This window comes from Miniopterus natalensis, chromosome 11 (genome assembly GCF_054644295.1).
Source record: "Miniopterus natalensis isolate mMinNat1 chromosome 11, mMinNat1.hap1, whole genome shotgun sequence".
Classification (NCBI taxonomy): domain Eukaryota; kingdom Metazoa; phylum Chordata; class Mammalia; order Chiroptera; family Miniopteridae; genus Miniopterus; species Miniopterus natalensis.
In genome coordinates this window covers 54,118,480-54,140,491 of record NC_142091.1, presented here as the reverse complement: position 1 = coordinate 54,140,491, position 22,012 = coordinate 54,118,480, and the positions used below count along the sequence as shown (strand labels likewise).

General features: G+C 39.3%; 1 protein-coding gene across 1 annotated transcript in view; it reads right to left on the bottom strand.

Annotated features, from left to right (window-relative positions):
* Positions 1 to 571: 571 nt before the first annotated feature.
* SLC17A6 (solute carrier family 17 member 6) overlaps positions 572 to 22,012 on the bottom strand; it is a 35,556-nt gene continuing 14,115 nt past the window's right edge. Inside the window, exons 5-13 of the mRNA XM_087821782.1 lie at positions 17,080 to 17,194; positions 15,552 to 15,639; positions 14,896 to 14,982; positions 11,886 to 12,028; positions 7,645 to 7,794; positions 4,439 to 4,571; positions 3,927 to 4,037; positions 3,301 to 3,428; positions 572 to 2,601 (exon numbers count right to left, since the gene is read on the bottom strand). Of these exons, the coding sequence (XP_087677908.1) occupies positions 2,257 to 2,601; positions 3,301 to 3,428; positions 3,927 to 4,037; positions 4,439 to 4,571; positions 7,645 to 7,794; positions 11,886 to 12,028; positions 14,896 to 14,982; positions 15,552 to 15,639; positions 17,080 to 17,194 (1,300 nt within the window). The 3' untranslated portion in view covers positions 572 to 2,256. The remainder of the gene's footprint in view (positions 2,602 to 3,300; positions 3,429 to 3,926; positions 4,038 to 4,438; positions 4,572 to 7,644; positions 7,795 to 11,885; positions 12,029 to 14,895; positions 14,983 to 15,551; positions 15,640 to 17,079; positions 17,195 to 22,012) is intronic.

The window sequence follows — 22,012 nt, the reverse complement described above, 5'->3', positions numbered from 1 at the left end:
AACGATTGCCTCTTCAGCTTCAGTTTCTTCATTTGTAATCTGGAATAAAATGAGTTCCTACTTTGGAGGGTCCCTGTGGGGTTACATAAGATACTCTACATGAATTGTTTAGGGCAGTGCCCAGCACAAAGTATGTGTGTGATCGAAATTAGGCAGTATCACTGACCGACAAGCTTTGAGTTCTTTCCCTAAATTTTTCTTTAAGCTTAGCAGAAGTTGTGGAAGACTGCCATAGGGAGATAGAGTTTGACTCCCAGACCTATTTCTTGATGTGAAACTCTCTCTATGGACCCACATCCCACACAATCTAAAGAATGCCATGTTTTTCCATTAAATCTCAAGTGACTAAAAAGAAGTTCTTCTTGAGCCTAGATTTGGATTCTTTGAATCATACACAAGCTAACTTCACATCAAAGCTATAATCTAAATAAAATAAACCCAAAATAATGCATTGTTGTTGTTTTTTTACAAAAGGATAAATAGAGCATTTTATTAACATTTTTTTTTGCAGCAACAAAATGATAGTCTGCATCTTTTCATTCAACACAACAAAAGCTATGATCACATTGCATCACTTTGAGACACAAAGCAAAAGATATTTTTATTTTCTTAAGGTCAAGGATGGTTTGCATTTTTAAAACAAACTTTATGTTTTATATTTGCAGTAGCAGGGCCTCCAGTCACTAGCACAATACAATGGACAGATCAAATACCCAGAATAGACAGTAAAATACGCCAAGAATGGTTTGAGTTGAATTGGGAAATGCATTATTATCATTTTCGAACATGAAAAAGAGGTCTGATGTTAATTTTTTAAAAGAAAAAAATCATTCCAACCACCCAAAAAGCTACCACAAGCAAAATAAAGATAATATACAGACAGGAAATTCTATGCATTACACTTATTGCTTGGTACACAAATGTTGCAATTACTGTTGAGTTATATTAAGAAGTGACAAGCAAAATGCCTCTGCCCCATCTAAAATTCTATGACTCTAGGAAAGTAGAAATTGCAGTCCCCTAACCCAACATTAGGTGTATGCTATTTTTGTGTGTGTGAAGATTGTTTATTATGTTTTTGTGTATGGATATGTATAAGATATACAGATATATATATAGATGTAATTTTAATATAATTTGTTGTCCTATATAAGACAAATATATTTTAAATGGGACTTTAAATAATAAAATTATCTACTTACAGTCTCTCTATTAAATTTATCTCTTTATATTATATATAGCTCTGTGGCACAAGTTTTATATAGTATTTGATTATTAAGGAAAAAGAATATCTAAACCGTTTTCTATTTCTTTTGTTGTTAATATTGCATGTTCAGGGCTCTATTTCCACAGCAAATTTCTTATTAGATTCTTTACAGTGTGTGCATCTGTTTTTTCCTAATGCAAGTTACAACCTGTACAAAGTTGTAATAAAAAATACATTGAAGTCTTTTTTTAATTTTTTTTTTGCAAAAAAGTTATGTGATATGCTACATGAGAAAAGTCAGATTTATTAAAATGTGAAGTGTTTTATACTGTCAGGTAAATGAATGGAAGAACATGAAGCATACCCCACACTTTACAAATTCTCTTTCACAGATATGTGTTTGTGCCCAAGCATTTCATATAAACCACTGCAAGACATTTCTTTTGATAACCAACAAAATAGCCCACATTATGTAATAATTATAATTATTTTATATGCCTTGCTAGTTGCTAGCCCACAATATTCTTCTCTAATTGAGAGATACCCCAACTTCATGATTTATAGCCAATAAACATTGTCAACATCCAATGTAGCCAACAATGGCATTACTTTTTTTTTTTTTTAAACAGGACTTCTGCATGAGATTTTGCAATGCCGTGTAACAAATATATAAGTGCATTTGACATGATCAAGTAGCTTTGGCTTCCTAACCTTTGTAGGATGAAATGTGCCAACTGTTTTAGTTGTGCTTTACTAAATGGTGATGAGTTTTAGCTCACATGAATCCAATGAGTAACTACTGGCTTCTACAGTTTTTGGTCAGTCAACCTTTAAAGCACAAACGCAAGAATAGATGACCTGAATGGAAATGATGGGATTTCACAACTTCTACAGATTGCACTTGATGGTAATTCATGAGTTTGTTTTCATTTCATTTTTACAGCAAGACTTGCCTGGTTGATATGTTTACATGTTCACAGCACAGATTTTTAAAATTTGTGTGCAATCACAATTAAGTTAATCACAAACACTAAGAATAAATCCAGCGATTAGCTGTGTTGTGAGTACTCATCCCGGTCCTCATAGGTGCGCGAGTCTTGCCCTTCCTCTTGTACAAATTCTTCTTTCTTTTCCCACCCGCTGGGCCACCCGCCGTTGGCCTGCGTCGTGGCGCCATAAGACTTGGTGGTACCATAATTTATATAATTTTGAGTAATGTCCCCCGTTTCTTCATCAAGTTCATCTTCGTGGATAAATCCACATTTCTCTTCACTTGTTTCCTCAGGGTCTGCCCAGGGTTGCTTCTCTCCTGAGGCAAAGATTGCGTAAAATATAACTCCGCCGTAGTGGACGAGGGCAGCGATCAGGAAGACGTACTGCCACTCCTCGCGTGACTGCGGGGACAAACGCGTCAGTGAGAGCCAGCTCCCTATGTCTGAGACATCTTCTTAAATGCTCCGCCGTCAGGCTTTTCACAAAAAGCTGGCTTCAGGGGCAACCTCTTTCTGATTATTTGAAGCAGATCCCGTGACCGAAACCTTCTATAACACTGTAACGTTCATCATTTTTTAAAAAATTAAACCTAATGCCCTGAAAGAATTCCAAATATATCTATGGTCTGCTCATTTTAAACATATATATCATTGGTTTACTTAATATTTTTCTCTTCTTTTGTTTATTTCCTTCTAGGAAACCATAATTTGGAAGCTCTACATATAAGGACAAGTAGCTGATAATTACATTCTTCAGCTGCTCAGTGCAGAGGGGCCTGAGTTAAGGTTTGTAAATAAAGCTCAGAAGGTTCCTGCTTGCCCATCCTCATGAGCTAGGAGTAAGGTTTCGTGTGTGTGTGTTTTAACTACATCAGGGATATCAGGAATATTAAAAGGGGTTGAGAAGCAGTTGCTTATTGGTTTGGATAGAGGGCTCACTCAGAGCTTTTAGGTATTTTCTTCTGAGTCTCAGTCATCTCCCCTACTCAGGAGTGTGGTGAGTGGGCCGGGAAAGAAATGCCAAAGAGACTCTCTGAGCCCTTTCCCCAGCCACGAGGGAGACTCTTCTCCAACTGAACATTCTGCTTTGGTCCAGCTTACCTTATTTTTTGTCATCGCACCCACGATGATAGGGCAGACCATTCCCGACAAGGTGCCAACTCCATTCGAAATGCCCATTAAGATACTGGCGTATCTTGGAGCAATATCCAGGTGGTTAACATTGAAACCTGGAATACACACAGAACCTGTGATTCAGAGAACCCAAGCCTCTTAGAAGTGCCTGTAGAACATTCTCCACCACACTCACCACCCTCCTTAAAAGATACTAGGTACAGAGCAGGTGCTTAATGACTGCTTTCTTATAATTTAGCTCAGGGATATCATGAGAATAAAATGTGGTATAATTTCTTATATAATGTTTAATATGTGATGCTCACTCCACAGAGGGAAGGAGATGTGTTCTCTTAACCAAAAAAGAAATGAATTAAATAAAAAGAGTAAGAAGGGAGAAAGAAAGTAGAAGCAAATCTAAAGAATGATTTCTAAATGTTTTATTATTTTTAATTTAATTTTTAGTGGAAATAGGTTGAATAAACTTATTTGAGTCAAAATATTTAAAGAGGAAGGTAGAATATATGGAGATAGATTGATAGGTAGATAGATCATCTTATTATTGTCAGCCAATATCAGATGTCACAAGTACAAATTTTAAAAATGTATATTACCTGATATAGCGAATCCACTAAATCCCACGGCAAGTACCAAGAAGGAGATGGCTACCCCCCTAGTGTGAGAGTAGCCGACGACCAGAAGCAGAGTCGCTTCCATGCCAAAACCTTCAGAAACAAACACATGAAAACACTTCAGAAATTTGTGTAAATTTTTCCAATGAGCCCAAACTGCCAAAAATGCCCTAGCAAACCCCTTCTGGCAGTCTATCTTAAAAATAATAATGACAGTAATGATTTATACACAAAGATTCCTGAAACCTTCCTTGTATTTGAATAAAAACAACCTCAAGTTTCAATGGTGAGTGGGAAAGGTCAAGCTAGTTACACAGTTACTTCAAACTAAGAGTTATGAAAATCTAAAGTAAGATGAAAAAATGATTATACATGAACAATGAAGACGTAAATGTAACTGCACATTTGATATGCATAGGAGAAGTTACTTATGCAAACCAGAACTCCTCGAACTAAAAACATGTTCTTAATCCTCACATCACTTACGTACTTACCACCACAGTTCATGATCTTTCTTACTGTAGTGGTTGAAAGGATTTGCCTGCTTCTTAGAAAGTCTGCGATCTGCCCTCCAATAGGCACAATAATTGTCATTACTAAGTGCGGCACCGCAGACAGCATGCCAACCTGGTGAAGAAGCAGAGGGAGAGAATACGTGACCCTAAGTAATGTGGGCAGTTGAATGGTCTTGGTTTTCTGAACCCATCATAAGCTCTCCATGGACAAAGGCAGGAAGAATCCTGTCTCCAAATGACCACTTACCTGTTTCTAGAATAAGTAATTACGCAGAATAAACGAGCAAAGCTTTTTATGTTCTAGAAGTATGCCATGAGTCAGTACATTGTGAGTGTATGAATACGCTACCTTGAATCTTATCAGAGTGATTCATATTTATGTGCCCATTTTATATTCTTAAGTATAATTTATCGTTTTTGCAAAAATTTATCATTAGCCAGACGGAGGAGTAGAAGAGAGACAGAGACAGAGTCAGAGGGAAGAGAAACACATTCAACAAAACCTTGAAGGGGCTGGATTATAAATCCATTTTTTAATTCATAATAAGGCTAACAACCTTTATTGCATTTTAAATATATAGCTCTTATGGGTTTTATATTCCATTTCTGTAAATGAAGAGCCTCGAAAATGTAAATAAATTCTTCAATTTTAGGCATTTTTTTAATGTCAAATATCAGTATTTGGTCACATTGCCACAAAATGAAATATAGTTTCTATGCAATCTAAAACCTGACCCACTAGCATCAGTTCAACTCATATTTTTTAATCAATAATTATGTGCAAGGCACTATTCTCTAGAAATTATGGAGGCAGGAAGTATAAATAAAATGCATTTTAATAATGGATTACCACATACAGGGACTTAGTAAATTTCAACTATAAAAATATAAGGAAGTTTTTTTACTAAGTATAATTTAAAGCACAGTTCCTGGCACATTATAAGTGCTGGGTAAGTTTATTAGTTGATGTAAATATGTATTTCAAATTAGATTATTGAAGTCTTGAGACAAAGATTATGTTTTATTTTACAGTGGTGTATAATGTGGTATCACAACTGTGGACTTGGGTTTCCTTAATGATTAATTGAGATAGTGAGTGACGCTAAAATAAGTTAAACGTCCAAGCTATTTAATTCTCGCTTTCACTTTAGATAGAAGTGTTTTATATTATTATTATTATTATTATTATTACTATAGTTTACTGTAGAGTTTAGTTTCTGAACCATGTCAGCCGAGATCCAAGGCCCATGATCTATTTCCTCCATCTCCTCCTTTACATGTTTTTCAGGTAAGTCAAGAGACTTTTTTTTTTAACCAGTATAATCAAAATTTTCAAGCCAATCTCCGTGTGTAGAACTTATTCACAATTTTCGTTAAAAATATAATAAATTAATCAAATTAGCCCATCTGGTTATTATATTTAGTTTTTGTAAAATATTATTGCTTTTACTCAAGCATTTTCAATTAGTTGGAGCTACAGGGCCAGAATGACCACACAGTTTCATTAACATCAGTCGGTCCCTTCACTCTCCCCCATGAGACCTGACTTTATTAATAGGCTCTCAGTGTCGTATTTGTCCTAGATTGTGAAAATGGACTCACACCTCCAGCAGCCTTTGTTGAGGAGTATAACACCTCTCAGAGCTCCCAAAGGCTACCCTGCAACGTTTGATCAGCTCCAGAGAGAAGAGCCCCGTCTGAAGCAGCCATTCTTCTCAGTAATGGAGGAAACAGTTTCCTTAGAAACAGGGATTACAAAAGAGCTCTTAGAATAGCTACTCCTAAGCTCAGGTCTCCTTCAGTCCCAGGCCTCAGAGTCTTTCAAGTAGAGACATAATACGAAGAGTGAGCCCAGCTGGACTTACGTAATGAATGACATGAAGAGAAATGGCGAGTCCATCGCCAGCAGACAAGCACATTCAGGACTCAGCAAAGGGCTTGGCCCAGAGATGACATCCAACAAATACTTGCTAAATGCTTAAATTAATAAACGGTTTGCCTGAATTTAAATGGCATAGTAGAGGGAACTGAAATAAATCAAAGGACCTGGGTTTAAACTTGATTCTGTCCTTTATTACTAGCTTGGCTTCAGACAATTTAAACACCATCCCTAGTTTCTCTTTCGACATCAGTTCAAGGGAAATGGTGAGAGTTACCCGCTGTTCAGCCACACAAGGTTGTGCATGAATGTGAAAGGACCTTGGAAGTTTCAAACCCTTATTTTAATATAAAGTAGTATTGTGTTCATTTTATCCCTATAGAAAAATCTCAAAATGGTTATATGCTCATGGCCATGAATACCTGTCTGTAGCATTTAGCATCTTGTCATTGGTAACTTTTTTTTTTTGGTCTACACCACCGAGCTTTGAACTCTTAGGGCAGAAACCATGTTCTTATTTCTGAATCTAACACAAACTTTGCATATCATGTTCAACAAGTGCTTGTCAAATGAATAAACTAGATAAACAACATACAAGCATGTCTTCAGATGTTTTTTGTTATCCTCAAATCTTTCAGCCAGACAGATTTCTGAGAGCGTTGAAGAAGTAGATTGGTACTTGCAATTCAACCTTAATAAAACATTTTTTCAATCACTGTTACAGTGTATCTGACCTGACATGTAAAAGATGTTATGTTTGCCCTGACCAGTGTGGCTCAGTTGGTTGGGTGTCGTCCTGTGCACTGAAAGGTTGGGGTTCAATTCCAAGTCAGGGCACATGCCCTGGTTTCGGGCTTGATCCCCTGTGGGGAGCATGCAGGAGGCAGCCGATCAATGCTTTGCTCTCATCTCTCTCCCTCCCTCCCTCCCTCTCCCTCCCTCCCTCCCTCCCTCCCTCTCTCTCTCTAAGCATGTCCCAGGGTGAAGATTAAAATAAAATAAAGTTATGTTTAATTGCAGAGAGAAGGTAACAGTGCTGCCCACCCCAACTGAGATGTAAGCTCCATGGGGGCAGAGACTAGGTCTGTTTTGCCTGTATTCACCAAAAAACCAGCAGTTTCTAGCAGACATTTGAAGGCAGTAGACAAACACCTTACTCAGGCTTTGTTTCTCAGAAGTTATTTGTTGACTGAATGAATAAATTACTTATGAAATTTAGAAGATAAAATCTTGGCAAAGCAACTTAATACCCACTTAAATACAAAAAAAATTATGCACTAGTTAAATAAAGATAATTTTTACATACCTTGCTGATTTCAAATCCAAAGACTTCCTCAAAATATGCTGGCTGACTAATAAGCAATAAATAAAAAGTCCAGCTTCTGCAGAAGTTTGCAACAATGATTGCATAGACTGGCATAGATGTAAAAAATTTCCTCCATGGAGTCTTGAATTTCTGAAATCGCAAAAAGAGAGCCATCCCGACCATTTAAAACATATTCTAACTTACAGAGGAATGAGAGGTACTTTGCATTTTCAGGATGTATATGTTGGGGCGTGAGTAGGAGGTAAGCGAGAAGTAGTGAATCATTAATTGCAATAGTCCGGCTAACCTCAGCTGTGTGAATAATCATTGGAGGAGAAAAGAAATATATCCGCCCCTTATTTGGATTAAGTTGACTCAGTGTTGGGAATAATAAGATTCCATATTTATATAAAACAAATTAGATCTCAGTTTTCAAGATTTCTTTTGGCAGTGATAGATCATGCCTCAGCTAAAACTCACTGCCAAACCAGTGACCGTGTTGGTATCCAAAATATTTTATCGAAAATACTGAAAATTCAATGTACTTAGAAAAATAAAAATTAAAAAAAATTAACAGTGCAATAATCTAGGCCCTATCTAAGGATAATGATATCATTATAAATGCTCTTGATAGCCAATGGATATCAATATTAATATTATGACACTGGAGTGCAAGGATCTATACAACTCACATGGTGTACATCTGGTTAAAGCATTTGGCCACCCAGCACACCATGGGCACATCACAGCTACAGTCACGCACTGTATAACATTTAGGTCAGTGATGTACCACATACAGTGTGGTGGTCTTATAAGATTATAATGGAGCTAAAAAATTCCTATTGCCTAGCGACACCGTAGCTCAACGCATGCCTCGCCTGTTTGACCCTAGTACACTGCCAGTCACACAGAGGCACAGCACACACAATCCCAGGGGCAGGCGACACCGTCTAGGTCCGTGCTGTTCACGCAGCGACTAAATGGCCTAATGCTGCATTTCTCAAAACATCCAGTTGTCCCCTGGCACGTGACGGCAGTTATTTATGATAGTCAAGACATTCAAAATCAGCAACCTAAATATAATTGCCTTTGCTTATAACACCCATTAAAAAATTACATCCAGTATACTTAAAGATCCTGTATTTGCCAAATATAAAATAAGTATCCTCCTCTGAGACTACTTTTTACACCTTAAAATGGCTCTCATGTTTCCAGGCACTTTTCAATTACTTTATTTTAAACACCAAGAGACTGTTTGGTGAAGAATCAATAAACTAAAATGACTTTGTTTAAGGACAGCTTGGGATCCCTGACCTGAGCAAATGAGTAAAAGGGGAGCACTCATAAGGGGCATCTAAAACTGAAAGCAACAAATGAACAAACAGGGCCAACCAACCAACACACGCTCACAGACAGATCGTGCCGGTGGTTACCGGGGGGGGGGGGGGGGGGGGGGGGGGGGCAGCAGTGAAGGGTGGAGGGAGCAGGTTTGCCCTTGGGTGGTCAACGGGGCGGTACACAGGTGATGTGTTATAGAATGTCCACTTGAAGCCTATCTAATTTTATTAGCCAATGTCACCCCAATAAATTTAAGAAAAAATTTAAGAAGAGGGGGCAAAGATTTTTTGCACAGATTTAGTGATTATCTCTAATAATAAAACCCCATCATTGATTGTGATTCTAATAAATCCTTTTAAAGATCACTTTAAAAGCAATAGAGTAGAAAGGTACTGTGGTGATCACAAATATATATAATATAAAAAAGAATCAAAACAATGCAAAAGCCTGTCCTAAGAGTATATAATGAGTTCAAAGGCTTTGGATAAAAATTTCGAGTGACAGCATCATAGATGGGTTCAAAAAGCGCAGGGCTTTTTGTTTGTTTGTTTGTTTTTGTTTTCTTAAATTCAATATGCTCTGGGACCATGGTGCCAGATGAATATACTTATTTGCTGATCATAAAAATGGATAAATAAGGAATATCTGCATTATAGATATTTGTATAAGAAACAAGTTTAGAATATTATAAGTAAATAACTCTTGCTTGCTTGGCTGGTATTTCTTTTATTTACACCAGGATCCTCTCCACTAAGGACTTTATTCTTCAGGTTGCAAAACACTTCATCAAATGTAACAGAAAAGTATCTAATTTTATACCCTAAAAAATTATTGGGGCCTGAAGGAGGGTTTAGGGTATTTTGATAGCATTTTACTTCTTCACAGGTGTATTTAGTTTATAAAACTTCAGCAAGCTATTTGCTTATGATTTTGTGCATTTTTCTGTATGCATGTTATATTTAATTCAATTTTTTAAGAGAGAGACTTACAGACATTATAGTCAGGTGCAATGTGTGGGATCTTTAATTGGATCCAGACTCAAAACAAATAGCTACAAAATATATATGAATATAGACTAGGTAATAGGATTTGGACTGGCTATTAGAAATCTAGGTATTCAATAGTGTTAGGTAATTCTTTTTAATTGTGTTAGGTATGATAATAGCACTTAGATTGTAAAGGAGAATATTCTAATCTAATTTTTCTAGAAATACACACGAGGTATTCGTGAATAAAGTTTTACGATATCTCATTTACTTTGAAATTATACAGAAGAAAAAAGTGAAATACGTAAGGCAAGATGTGAACACTGTTGCATCTATGCAGTGGGTATGTAGCCGTTCCTGTTACTGTTCTTGCATATTAAATTTGTTCATATTAAATTTGTTCTTGCATATTAAATTTGTTGCATATAAAATGTTGAAAAATATATAAGATCTATTCCCACCTGATCTCATTTTGAAAAATTTACTTTGAAGCTAAAGTATAAAATATCAATAAGACATAAAATATTATGTTTAGAAAAACAGTAAGATATAGAAAATGGGGATTTTGAGATTATTTATGCTGTTTTATCACCCTACTGGCTGTTCTTTTTGGGTTCATTTCAGAAAACTTATGCGTGACCTAGACACGCAGTAACTCAAGAAGGGTAAATTAAAAAAGCACAATTAACTAATGAAGATACAGGCAGATCAGGTTGTTTTTGGCTACAAATTGAAGCTAAATTCTGAACTCATCTCGGGTGAGCCTATTTTTAGCTTCTGCTCCCAGCAACTAGGACTGGTGGGCACCAGAGCCCACTGCCAACACCCTCCCGCCCCCACCACCTGTCTCTTGAGTAGCCACCATTAGAAAGAAATTATCAAACCATTTACAGAAGGAAACAGGAAGGGGAAAGGTCTGGTGTCAGTCTATTCTGCTCATGGAACAACCATCGTGTGAGGATTATTTTTTTAAGTACTGAGGTTTAACTTCTGAATAATATTCAACGTGGAATTTTTCTTACTCATTAAAGGTCAAGATACATGTCCTCAGCAACAAGGGGTGACGGACCTTTTACCTAGAGTGAGATGTCGAAGACGGGCTTTCCCTAACGAATGAGGCAGAGCTGGGATAAAATGCAATTAGGATGTGGGGGGAACCTTTAAAACAAGGAGGATAGCACAGTGGATGAGGGACACTGGTTCCTCAGCCAGTGCGTGCTGCCTTCTGAGTCTATCTACTGCTTACTACTCAGGATATATTAATGTCACCTGGGCTAAAATACTTGCATTATTGACACAGAACTGCATCTCACTCTCTATGGGCAGATCCTGGCCAAGAAGCCAAACCATAATCAGAAAAAAGGTTTTACAACATTATCTGTATAATACTCGATCTTAATAATAATCCTTAAAATGGTAACATTTGATCAATAAAAGGATTCTATTATATTAAGAATATTTTTCACGTCAGCTAGCTTTAGTGTTTATTAAACCGCACATAAGTACACATGTATAAAACCTACATTTACACTACTCAGTGAACAAAAAAATAGCTTTTTCCGTGATTGTGTTAGGTGATTTGGCATTTCCTACAACCTAAAATTCACTATTGGTCGAATTTGTTTAAATTATGGACCATATTGAACCGTTTTGAAAAACTCACTTAGGTTTACAGTCATGGCTATAACGCAGGGCAAATCTGAAGATGCTTAAGAAGGGTAAAGGCAAAAATTACAGATGGAAGAAGTAGCAATAATTCTTAAGTCAGTCAGGGGATGCGAATGGAGTAACGAAAAACAATCATGACTGATATCAAATTCATTTTGTTGAAAGGGGTCTCATAAAACAATTTGGGTGGTTGAAGGGAGATGAGATGGAGACTAAGAATAGAAATATACACCATAATAAAATTCTTACTTCCATTGCACCTAAAAGATTTGCACTCTCTCCAATGCTTTCTTCTATGTACCTACGTTCTTCATCTGTAATGGTAGGATGCTTTGCAGGACTCTCATAAGACACCAAAAGCCAAAACATGTACCAGACCATCCCAAAGCTTCCTGCAAGCAAGAGTTGAACAGGAGGAAGTCAAAGAAAACGTTATAAATACTTCTAGTTAACAGTCATTTGCTGGAATCAGAATACAGAAATCTCATGACAAACACGTTCTATAGAACGTAAATTCAAGTGTATGTTTCTACGACTGGCTTGAGCCACCTCTTGTCTTTTGCCAACAGGCGTCAGTCTTCCTGAAGGCTGGTCCTGTATTTATCCTGTTGTCTTTTAAATGGTGCTGATACCCAAGGAACTCACAATAAATATCGAGTGGCATGGTTTGGACACATCCATGCATCCAACAGGTATTTACTGAGGGTTCCTTTCCCAGGGACTCCGCTGAGAGCAAGCTGATGAGCGAGACAAAGCTCCTGTCCTCGCAGAATTGCACGAGGTCAATCCTTTTGTTATTGGCCTGTCCCGAATATTTGGGAGTGGTCAGCGTCCCAGAGAAAAGAGATGCTTGATTACCTCTCCGGACGGCATGTCCAGATCTAGCAAACAGACTGCTAAATAAAATCTAGAAAACTATTTTAGCCTGAGTGCCTACTGCACATTAAAAAACGGGCTTCTGTAATTAGTGTAGCCACATTTCCCACTTTTTGTGACCGTTACCATATTGTTTTCAGTACATGCCATTGCCTATTGATCATTTGGGGGGCAGATGAAAGTTGTAAAATTCAGTACAATAAACTGTTTATAAGTTCTTTTCATTCCCTTCTTTGTTTAGTACTCTCACCATTGGAACATGCCCTTATTGTGCGCTATAAATCTGGAAGCATTAATAATACAAAGAATTTCAAGTGATTTAGTTTTGTTTCCCAGCAGCTGGCCATTTCCCTTTTGCCTCACACTGTTCTTTCTCCCTTGGGTAACAATCTGAATGTCCCTGATCTCCACAATACTTTCTCTTTTCTGCTTGCTCAGTCCCTAAGAGGTGCTCCTTCATGCCATAGCTGCAGATGTGCCATGTTGTTTTTTTAATTATTCAACATGACAGCACACACGATTCTGTGTCAGACAGTGAAAATTCAGTATAGGGTAGTGGCTACGGAACATGGCCTTTCCCAGATTCAAATCCTGGATGTGTCGTTCATTAGCCACATAATCTGATCAGGAACTGAATCTCTCTAAACCTCCACTATAAAATGAGGTAATGATTCATTTTTTATGAGATTGTGGCAAAGAAGAGTTAAGGGAGATAATGCACAAAGCAACTAGCACAGTGGAGGGCTCAAAATAAGAACTCAGTAAATGGGAGCCCTTGTGATTTAGAAACAATTACCATTACCACACCCTGAATGCATCTAAAGTGGCAGATAACCAGCAAATTGCTTTTTACAGGGTGGAGCAAAAGGAGGTTTACAGTTGTGAGTACACGAAATACATAGTTTATTCTCGTATTATTATTTATAATTATTACATTTTTTTCCACATGAACAACTGTAAACCTACCATTGCCCCACCCTGTATGCATCATTTTTTTTAAACTTTAGTCACTGTGCAGGTCTTATCTTACTACACTTTAAAATATCAATATTAAATGTGTGGCTCAAACACCCAATTTTTGCTACACACAGCAAGTAAGCAAGTCCTATGATGTGATATCTTCATATTATCTCATATTTAAACTTTGTGCCATTCGGTGATAGACATAAAATACATTACAACTCGAAATAATGAGACTAGTTTTCATAAATGCTTTGTGGAAATTAGTCTCGGTACTTTAAAGCCACATCATGTCTTCAATTAAGTAATGGACTAAGGCACAAGTCAGGGGAGTTAATGGATGGCCATCCCAACTTGTGCTACATGCCCTATAAATAAATGCATGATACCTCCTTGAATTATGAACTCTTGAAAATCTAAGGAAAGATATGGATTAAAATCTGATAAAAAGATCGCCCCAGAAAAAAAATATGTACAAATGCATGTACGGCTTACAATTTAGAGCACTCACAAATCTGAAAGCCATAAAGGGCTTTAGAGCCAGGATAAGAGCCTCTCCTATAAACTATATTGAATAAAATTTTACAAACATAAGGATTTGCTCTGATGAGGACATTTCAAAATGGAAATGGATCACGGCAAATTTGGAAGCAGCCAGATAACTGTTCTGCTCGACCGCATGACTTCATTAATCTTTCAGGTTCTCATGCCCATGTTCAAGATGGTATTAATCAGTGACAGCATCAGTTGGAACCCAGCTCTCTTATAGGTTTCCTCTCCTCGTTATTAAAAAAGTGTCTCTAAGAGAGAGACTTTGGGGGTACTTTCCAGGGGTAAGCTTTCAGCTTCTAGTTAGAAAGTAAACAGAAAGGGAGTTTGAACTTTGGTTTTCTTGTCATTTTTTGTTTCCATTTGGGGGCTTCATGTCCTTTAATTCAGAGGAAATGAAGACTAAAATGCGCTGCTGCTGCTGCAAGTGACAGTAGATAATTCATTACAAAATTGAATTGTTTCATTAGCATGACTATCACCACCCAGCTCTCTAACCCTACTCAGTCCTGAGGAGGCACGATCAGGGAAATGACCAAGAAAACAGTAGCAAAGAAGAGAAGTGGGGGCTGCCTAGCTCTTTCCTCTTAATCAGCTTTGAATCAAGATCTAAATTAATTTTTTTAAATTCATAATCAAGGGCGATATATGTCATACATGACAAAGTTTCCATCAGCAACGTGGGTGCTTTTTAAACGATAAATAACAATGTAGGAAAAATCATAGAGATAGAGCATTTCCTTGGTTTTCTCAGATATAAGAATTCTTAAAAGGAAAAAACAGTAAGTAAACACAGAAGCATATGCAGTGATCTGTTTGTTCTTCCAGCTTCTGCACGGTTCTTTAAACTCTACTGTACGGACACGCAGCCTACCGTAGACGTAGAACACGGACGACCAGCCCGTGTACTGCACCAGGATGCCCGCCAGCGGCATCGCGATCACAGCCCCAGCGTAGGACCCTAGGAGGCGGGGCGGCAAGGTGAGTGGAACCCGTAGCAGTTCTTGACTTTACCTCATGCCCCGAGGTTTGCTCGCACAAGCACACGCTTGCACCCTTGGGAGCATGCACGCTCGCACCCATACACCTCCAAACGCACACCCAGGCCTACATTTTTAGGCGGGAATACAGGAATACACAAGTAGATATAACTTGCCCAAGACACAGCAAAGATTCAAAAATAATAGGACTATAATAAAAATGAAATTTAAAAGACTATGATAAAAAATCATTCATAAACAGATTTGAAAACCTCGATAATACGGGTGAACTAAAACAATACAAAGCTCAAGAAGAAACAGGGGATCTAAGGAAGCCAATAAGAATTAAAGAAATTGAAACGGGGGCCCCAAACCTTTCCTCATGCACACACACACACGCACACACACACGCACACACACACGCACACACGCACGCACGCACGCACACTCCCCAAATGGTTTTACAGGTGAGCTTTACCAATTTTCAATTCTCATTCAGATCATTCCTACACTTTCACGCACTGTAACTACATCAGCACACAGTACTCACCACAAAAGGAGGTGGTGGCCAATCTACTCCTCTCGAGAGGGGGGGCCCATTTGCTCCATATGCCATGACAGGCTGGGTAGGTGACACCCTGGCATGGGGGAAGATATGTAGATATCGCCATTTAGCATCCAGGGGCACTAGAAAATTAGCACATTCCCTTCTCCGATGCTCATTCCTTAAATGGGCACACGGGAAGGTTGCTACTCGTGGGGCTTGGCTGACTCCCTGAAATTCCATTTTAAAACTCAGCCCAGACCGGGTAAGACATGGCCTATTTTTAGTGACCTGTTCAAATTGTCCCCTTCCTTCATGTCTTATTTCTACCTCAATTTTCTTCTGATCAATTCAAAATAAAGATCTTATATTACTCAGTTCATCTGCAATTCTGAAAAGTTTGAAAAATTTGAAGACTTTTTTGTGAGGCACTAAACTCAGTGATTCCCCAATGTAAGGAATCCATACAAAGGAAGGTCAAGCTTAGATTCTTGAAGCTCACACTTCCTGAAGGTAGTGTCAAGAACTTAAGACAGTTAATACACAGTCTGCCCTCTGTAGCCACAAGCTCTGCATCTGAGATACAAGGAACATCAGATGGAAAATATTACGGGGGGGGGGGGATGTTACATGTGTTGCTGGCATGTACTGTGAAGTGGGGCCTACCATAGTTGTGTCTGTACTGAAAATGTACAGACTTGCTCTCTTGTTATTATTCCTAAACAACAGAGTGTACCAACCATATGAACAGCATTTACATTGTAACAGGTATTACAATTAATCTAGAGACTTTACAAAGTACACAGGAGGTGCGTATTGGTTATATGCAAACACTACACCATTTTAGGTAAGGGACTTGAGCATCCATAGATTTTTGTATCCAAGGAGTGACTATAATTATTTCTTTCCTGTTATTTTGATCCTATCGATTTTTCCTTCTTTTTGGAGAGAGGAGATTGTTTTCAGTGCCTTAATACTTCATCTAATTTATCTATTCCCACCATACTCCTTGGAAAGAGAGGAGGCAACGGGTAGGCCCATCTCAAGTTTTTAAATACTATTCTTTCAAAGGCAATGGGCTGATGGAGCAAAAGTCAGTCACTAGAGTAAGATGCTCAAAGAATATGTTCAATGAAACACATTAGTGAAAACTCGAATCATGACTTAAAGCTAACAGGGACTTGGTATAAAACCCCCCAAAGATATTAATTCAGCGTCCTTGCCAGCAAAGAACAAACTCAAAATCTTTTATCACATTAACAAAAGTGCCTGTTCTTTCTTCTTCTTCTCTTTTAAGTCGAATAGTCACTAAATATTTCCTTAATACCACTCAGGTCTAGAGAAGGGGAGGTAAGCCGTGACAACTGTAATTTAGCATCAAACACAAAATATCTGATCGCCTAACTTTTCCAATTTTTTCCACGATGTAGACACAACCAAATAAGACATATTTATTTGTAGATCGAGACAAGGATCGTCAGCCGGTTCTCAATACCATGGCAACGTTAAGATGCCGTCGTCCTGCAGTTCCTACCTCAACGAGCCCCTGCAGTATCCTAACAAAGATGACACACCCATAGTGCACTCTGGCTGCTGATGGGATTAGCATATTCAGGGTAGAGGTAAGAAGTATGGCAGCTCCAAAAACCCTGAAAAACAAAAGGAATTCATAGATCTAAATTTCTCAGGTTAAGTTCATCACAAGCCATTTTAAAGTAGAATGTTTTTCCTAAACGGGTAAAGTATGTTCTGGACTTGACTGGCTAGAGCCATCGCAAACAGATGCGCGGACTGTCTAAAAATGCTAGAAATACAAGAAATAAAAGAAGAATCCAAAAAATCTGGTTATACTTACTTGTATTTATGTTCTTCATAGATGTACTTACAAATCGCAAATATTTAATGAATCACTGCATATGTTTTTGATCTGTATCTCAGTCTACAACGTAAGCCACTTAAGGGGTAGAGCCTGTTTTCAGATACACTGGTATATCCCCAAAGCTATGTGTTGGGCACATAGCAGATACTCACTGAAGAGCTGTTGGAAAAATAATAAATGCCTGAATGGAGTTGTGCCTCACATTATACAACTATTTTTAACGTCCTTAAATGAGTACATCCATGAAAATTTTATGAATGATATCATATTTGAAATGCCCCAAGAAATCTCATAATCAAATCCCATAGCACATGTTTTTGTAATCAAAATAACTATTACTTAATATATATGTCTCAGTTTCTTTTTTCATGTGGATAGATGGGACAATGGTGTTTGAGGCACACCTCTGTGCATACACATACATAACAATTTAAGAAAAAAAATGCTGGCATTTTTATCCATCTGCAAGTAAAAAGTCCATTTCATCATTTAAAAAATATTTTATAATATTCATACTAAGCAAGTAAAACATCCTCATAACTGGGTAACTAGAGAGATTATCTTGCATGGAAGTTTTGGGACATACCATCTCTGATGAGCTTAGCTAGGTGTCCTGTGCAAGTTTTCTCAAGCCAAACATTGAGCCTTTTACTCAGTCAAAATTGGTTGCCTCCTAGAAGCTCTAATTCTTCCAGGGGGCACATTTCAATGTAACTGTGAAAGACCTGGGTTTCTGAAAGGAGCCTTTGTCATTATTCATCTGCCACTGAAATTTGAGAAATGACTTCAGGAGGGTTGAAGAGGATCAGCTCTTTTTCTATGAACCACAGACCAGGTCACATACTTTTATTTGCTTGATGCCGTCCGATATCCCGTCCTCGGAGGGTTCCCTCCACTGAGGGAAACAGTGACTCGGAAGGTGCATGTTCTGTTCCATTTTCTTCCGTGCTGTTTGCTGAATTGGTATCTTTATGTTTGTGTCGAAACAATTTATTTCCTCACTGACACAAAATAGAAACTTTCTATTTCTAGAAATAACCATTCCCATAAAATGCCACACACCCAGTGACATTAAACTTCTGCCGAGTATGGATTTATTTTTCAGAAAACAAATGCAGAAATCCCATAACCCGTCTTTGTGAAATAAGAGTCCAACATTATTATAAAAATTGTTTTTAAATGTATTCTAATTATTGATTATGCCTTCTAAATTGGAAGGATTTCCGCCTCTCTTAGGTCTACAATCTAAATGCTCTGGTGTGCAATCCCCAGAACACTTTGGAGGCGTCCTTCAGAGCCGAGAGGAAATAGGAGGAGTGTATGGGGCACGTCTCCTGGGCCTGGTGTTAAGTGGCGCGTGTGCCCAAGGCCAGTGAGGCAAACGTCTCCCACTGTGCCGGGAGCTCGAATGCAGTACCTGCGCGACAGAAGGGAAGGTGGAAAGGGGCAAAGGCCACTGGCGTTCTGGGCCTGTGAGTGGGCTGTCTGGGCACCGGCAAACTTGGGCTGTCTTTCTGCAGATCCATTTGCCTCTGTCTATTATCGCTGATAATAGTGAGACGGATTGCTTAAGGCTTTAAGGATAAAGAGAACCAGAGCTGCATAATGCTACAGGATTTTTGAAAGTGTTTGTATGAGTTATGCATCCACTCTATCCAGCCCTTTGGAAGAATCTTTCAAGTTGTCATCTATAAACCAGCTGCATCAGAATTTGCCGAGTGCTTATTAAAAATGCAGATTTCTCACTCCAGACTTTTCAAATCAGAATGTGCTGGGAGTGAAGCCTGGAAATCAGTGTTTTAATAAGCAGCCAGGTTATCATTTGATGTGCAAAAAAAAAACAAACCACTGCAAGGTTTTTACCCAGGTTTATCTAGCTGGTGTGTTTTCTTTTCTAATAATTATTTTGAAGGTATGAAGCATGAAGTTTATCTTCTATGACTGTACCTTCCAGTCATCACTTTATCCCTCTTTGAAGGGCTTTAAAATACTGCTATCTCCAGATAAGCTGCAGAGAGATTAACTACCCATTCTTTCCCCAGCTTCCACACCACTCTTTCGGGATGGGTAATTCTTTCCTGTGTGGCTCCGCCCTGTGCATTGTGGGGTGATCAGCAACATCCCTGGCCTGTTCGCACCAGATGCCAGTAGCATGACCTCCCCAAGTTGTGATAACCAAAAATGTCTCCAGCAACTTAAAAATGTTCTCTGGGGAACAAAATCACCCACCAGCAAGGCTAAATCAATTATGAACTATTTGTTGAGTGCACACTATAGTCAGACCTAATTTTTGTATTGATTTTTAGAGAGAGGAAGGGAAAGGGAGAGAAACATCGATGTGAGAGTGAGACATCAATCAGCTGCCTCCTGCATGCCCCCTACTGGGGATGGAGCCCACCACCCGGGCACGCACCCCAACCTGGAGGCAAGCCAGCAGCCCCTTGGCACATAGGGCGACACCCGACCAACTGAGCCACACCGTCCAGGGCTGGTCAGATGTCAATTTAATGAGCGCTATGCAGGTTGCTGCACACCATTCTGACACTTCCCATGCCATAAAATCCACAGCCACCTAACAACCCAGTGACACTGGTGTTATTAATATGCCCATTTTATAGGCGAGGACCCTAAGCCTGAGATCGTGAAATCGCTTACACGAGTTGTCGGCCAGTTCTAACTAGAGGATCCCTGTTGTAAATCTGGTCTGGTTCCAAAGCCAGTGGGTTTTGCCACCAGGATTTACATCTGATGATGCATATACTATGCCACTGGTAATGTGCCTCAGGGTTCTAATTGTAAATTTAAACAATAATTTTCACAAAGCCACTTGAAAAAATCCTGCTCTTCCTGAAACAAAATGTTTAGTAGATCAAATGTTTAGTAGATCACTTTAGATGTTGACTTTCCACGCTTGCCCTGAACAGGGTTTCAAATTATAAAATCTTGTAACATTTCTAAGTGCTTCCCACTTTCAAGTTCCTTAATTCTTTTAACCTTTTTTTTTTTTTTTTTTAATTAGTAGTAGTGGCTATAGCATCATACAAATGCAGTGACTTTTGAAAACTCTCTAAGAATAAAATCCACCAAACTTTTCAGACCCTCCTCTTCTTTTTAAATTTTGAGTGCCTGGTATACAAATCCACATCCGAGTCATTAAAATGTCATCAAGACTCTTGCCCGATACGGGAGCCCTTACCCTTTTCCTTGCTGTGCCGCCCAGCGGAGTGAAGCAGCCCCTTGGCTCATTCAACGCTGCCCTGTGCGTTCACACTCCAAGCCCCGGGGAGGGCATTTAGGGCAGGTGTGGTGCCGAGAGGGGAGCTAACGCTTACAGAGCACTTACTATGCTTTCTCTGGGCCGAGCATTAATTAATGAAATCCGCGCCACAGCTCTGAGTGACGCTCCTCTCTCATTTTACGAATATGAAAATGCTGGCAAGAAGCTGGGCGAGAAAAAGAGCGAGCAGCCGAGCTGAGGCTGGAACCCGGGCTCTCGGCCGTGGACATCCGGGCTCCTTCGTCCACGCGATGCCACCGGGTGCTCGGGAAGAGACCAGGATGGCCCCCGGTGTGACTGGGGAGAGAGACACGCACCCGAGGGACAGCCATGCCCACGGCTGAGAGGAGCACAGACAGAGAGCAGAGGCGGAGAGACCCATTCCGGCGGGGTGACCGGGGAGCCCCCCAGAGGGAGACGTTCAGGTTGGGCCTTGGAAGGTGAAGGCAAGAAAGAAGGAAGAGATTCCGAAACCAGGAGCCGGACCAGCAAAGGTTCAGAAAATGCAAGGGATTGCTTTATACTCCAGAAAACTCCAGAAACCAGGGCCGCCTGGAAGATGGCTGGTGAACAGACGTAAGAACATCCAGAGTGAGACGATGGGCAAGGGCCGTGCCAGGGAGGCAGGGGACGGAGGGCAGGGTCCCTAGGTCATGGCATGTAGGGAGAGATGGGGTTCAGGTCCCAGAGGATAATAGGTTATTACGCCCCTACAATGAAGGGGGGACTTACTGGGATTGAGGGGAGAGGGATCTGTGAGGCCAGAGAGAGAGCAGGCGATCAGGGTTCACGTAAGTTCAGGCAAGGTGAGGTCTCGCAGAAGAACAGGGGGCCAAAGTCATTAATGGTGGCAGAGAAAAATAAAAGAAAAACTAGTGACATAAAAACGGTATGGGAATTGTTTAAGACCCTAGCTTTGTGACTTAGTAAGGATGTGACTGGAAGGCTGCTAACCTTTCTAGGCTTCTGATAGTTCCCTATTAAAGGGGCAGCGCCCGGTGGGAGTCAGGAGCCTGGTCTGCAGGGCCAGGCTGCCTGGGTTCAAAGTTCATTCCCGTCACTTCTTACTTGAGCAGTTTATTTCACTATTTATGCTTCATTCCTCATCAACAAAAGAGGGATATTAAAAGAACCTATGATATTTTACAAGTAAAGCACCCAGGAGAATGTCTGGCGTGACCTAAGCATTTAAGGGGTGTTAGGACTCATACAGTGATAATATTACTATATTATATTTTGTAGGATTTCTCTGAAGCTAAGTGAAATAATGCACCTGAAAGGTTTGACTTGTGCCTGACAAATATGAAAATG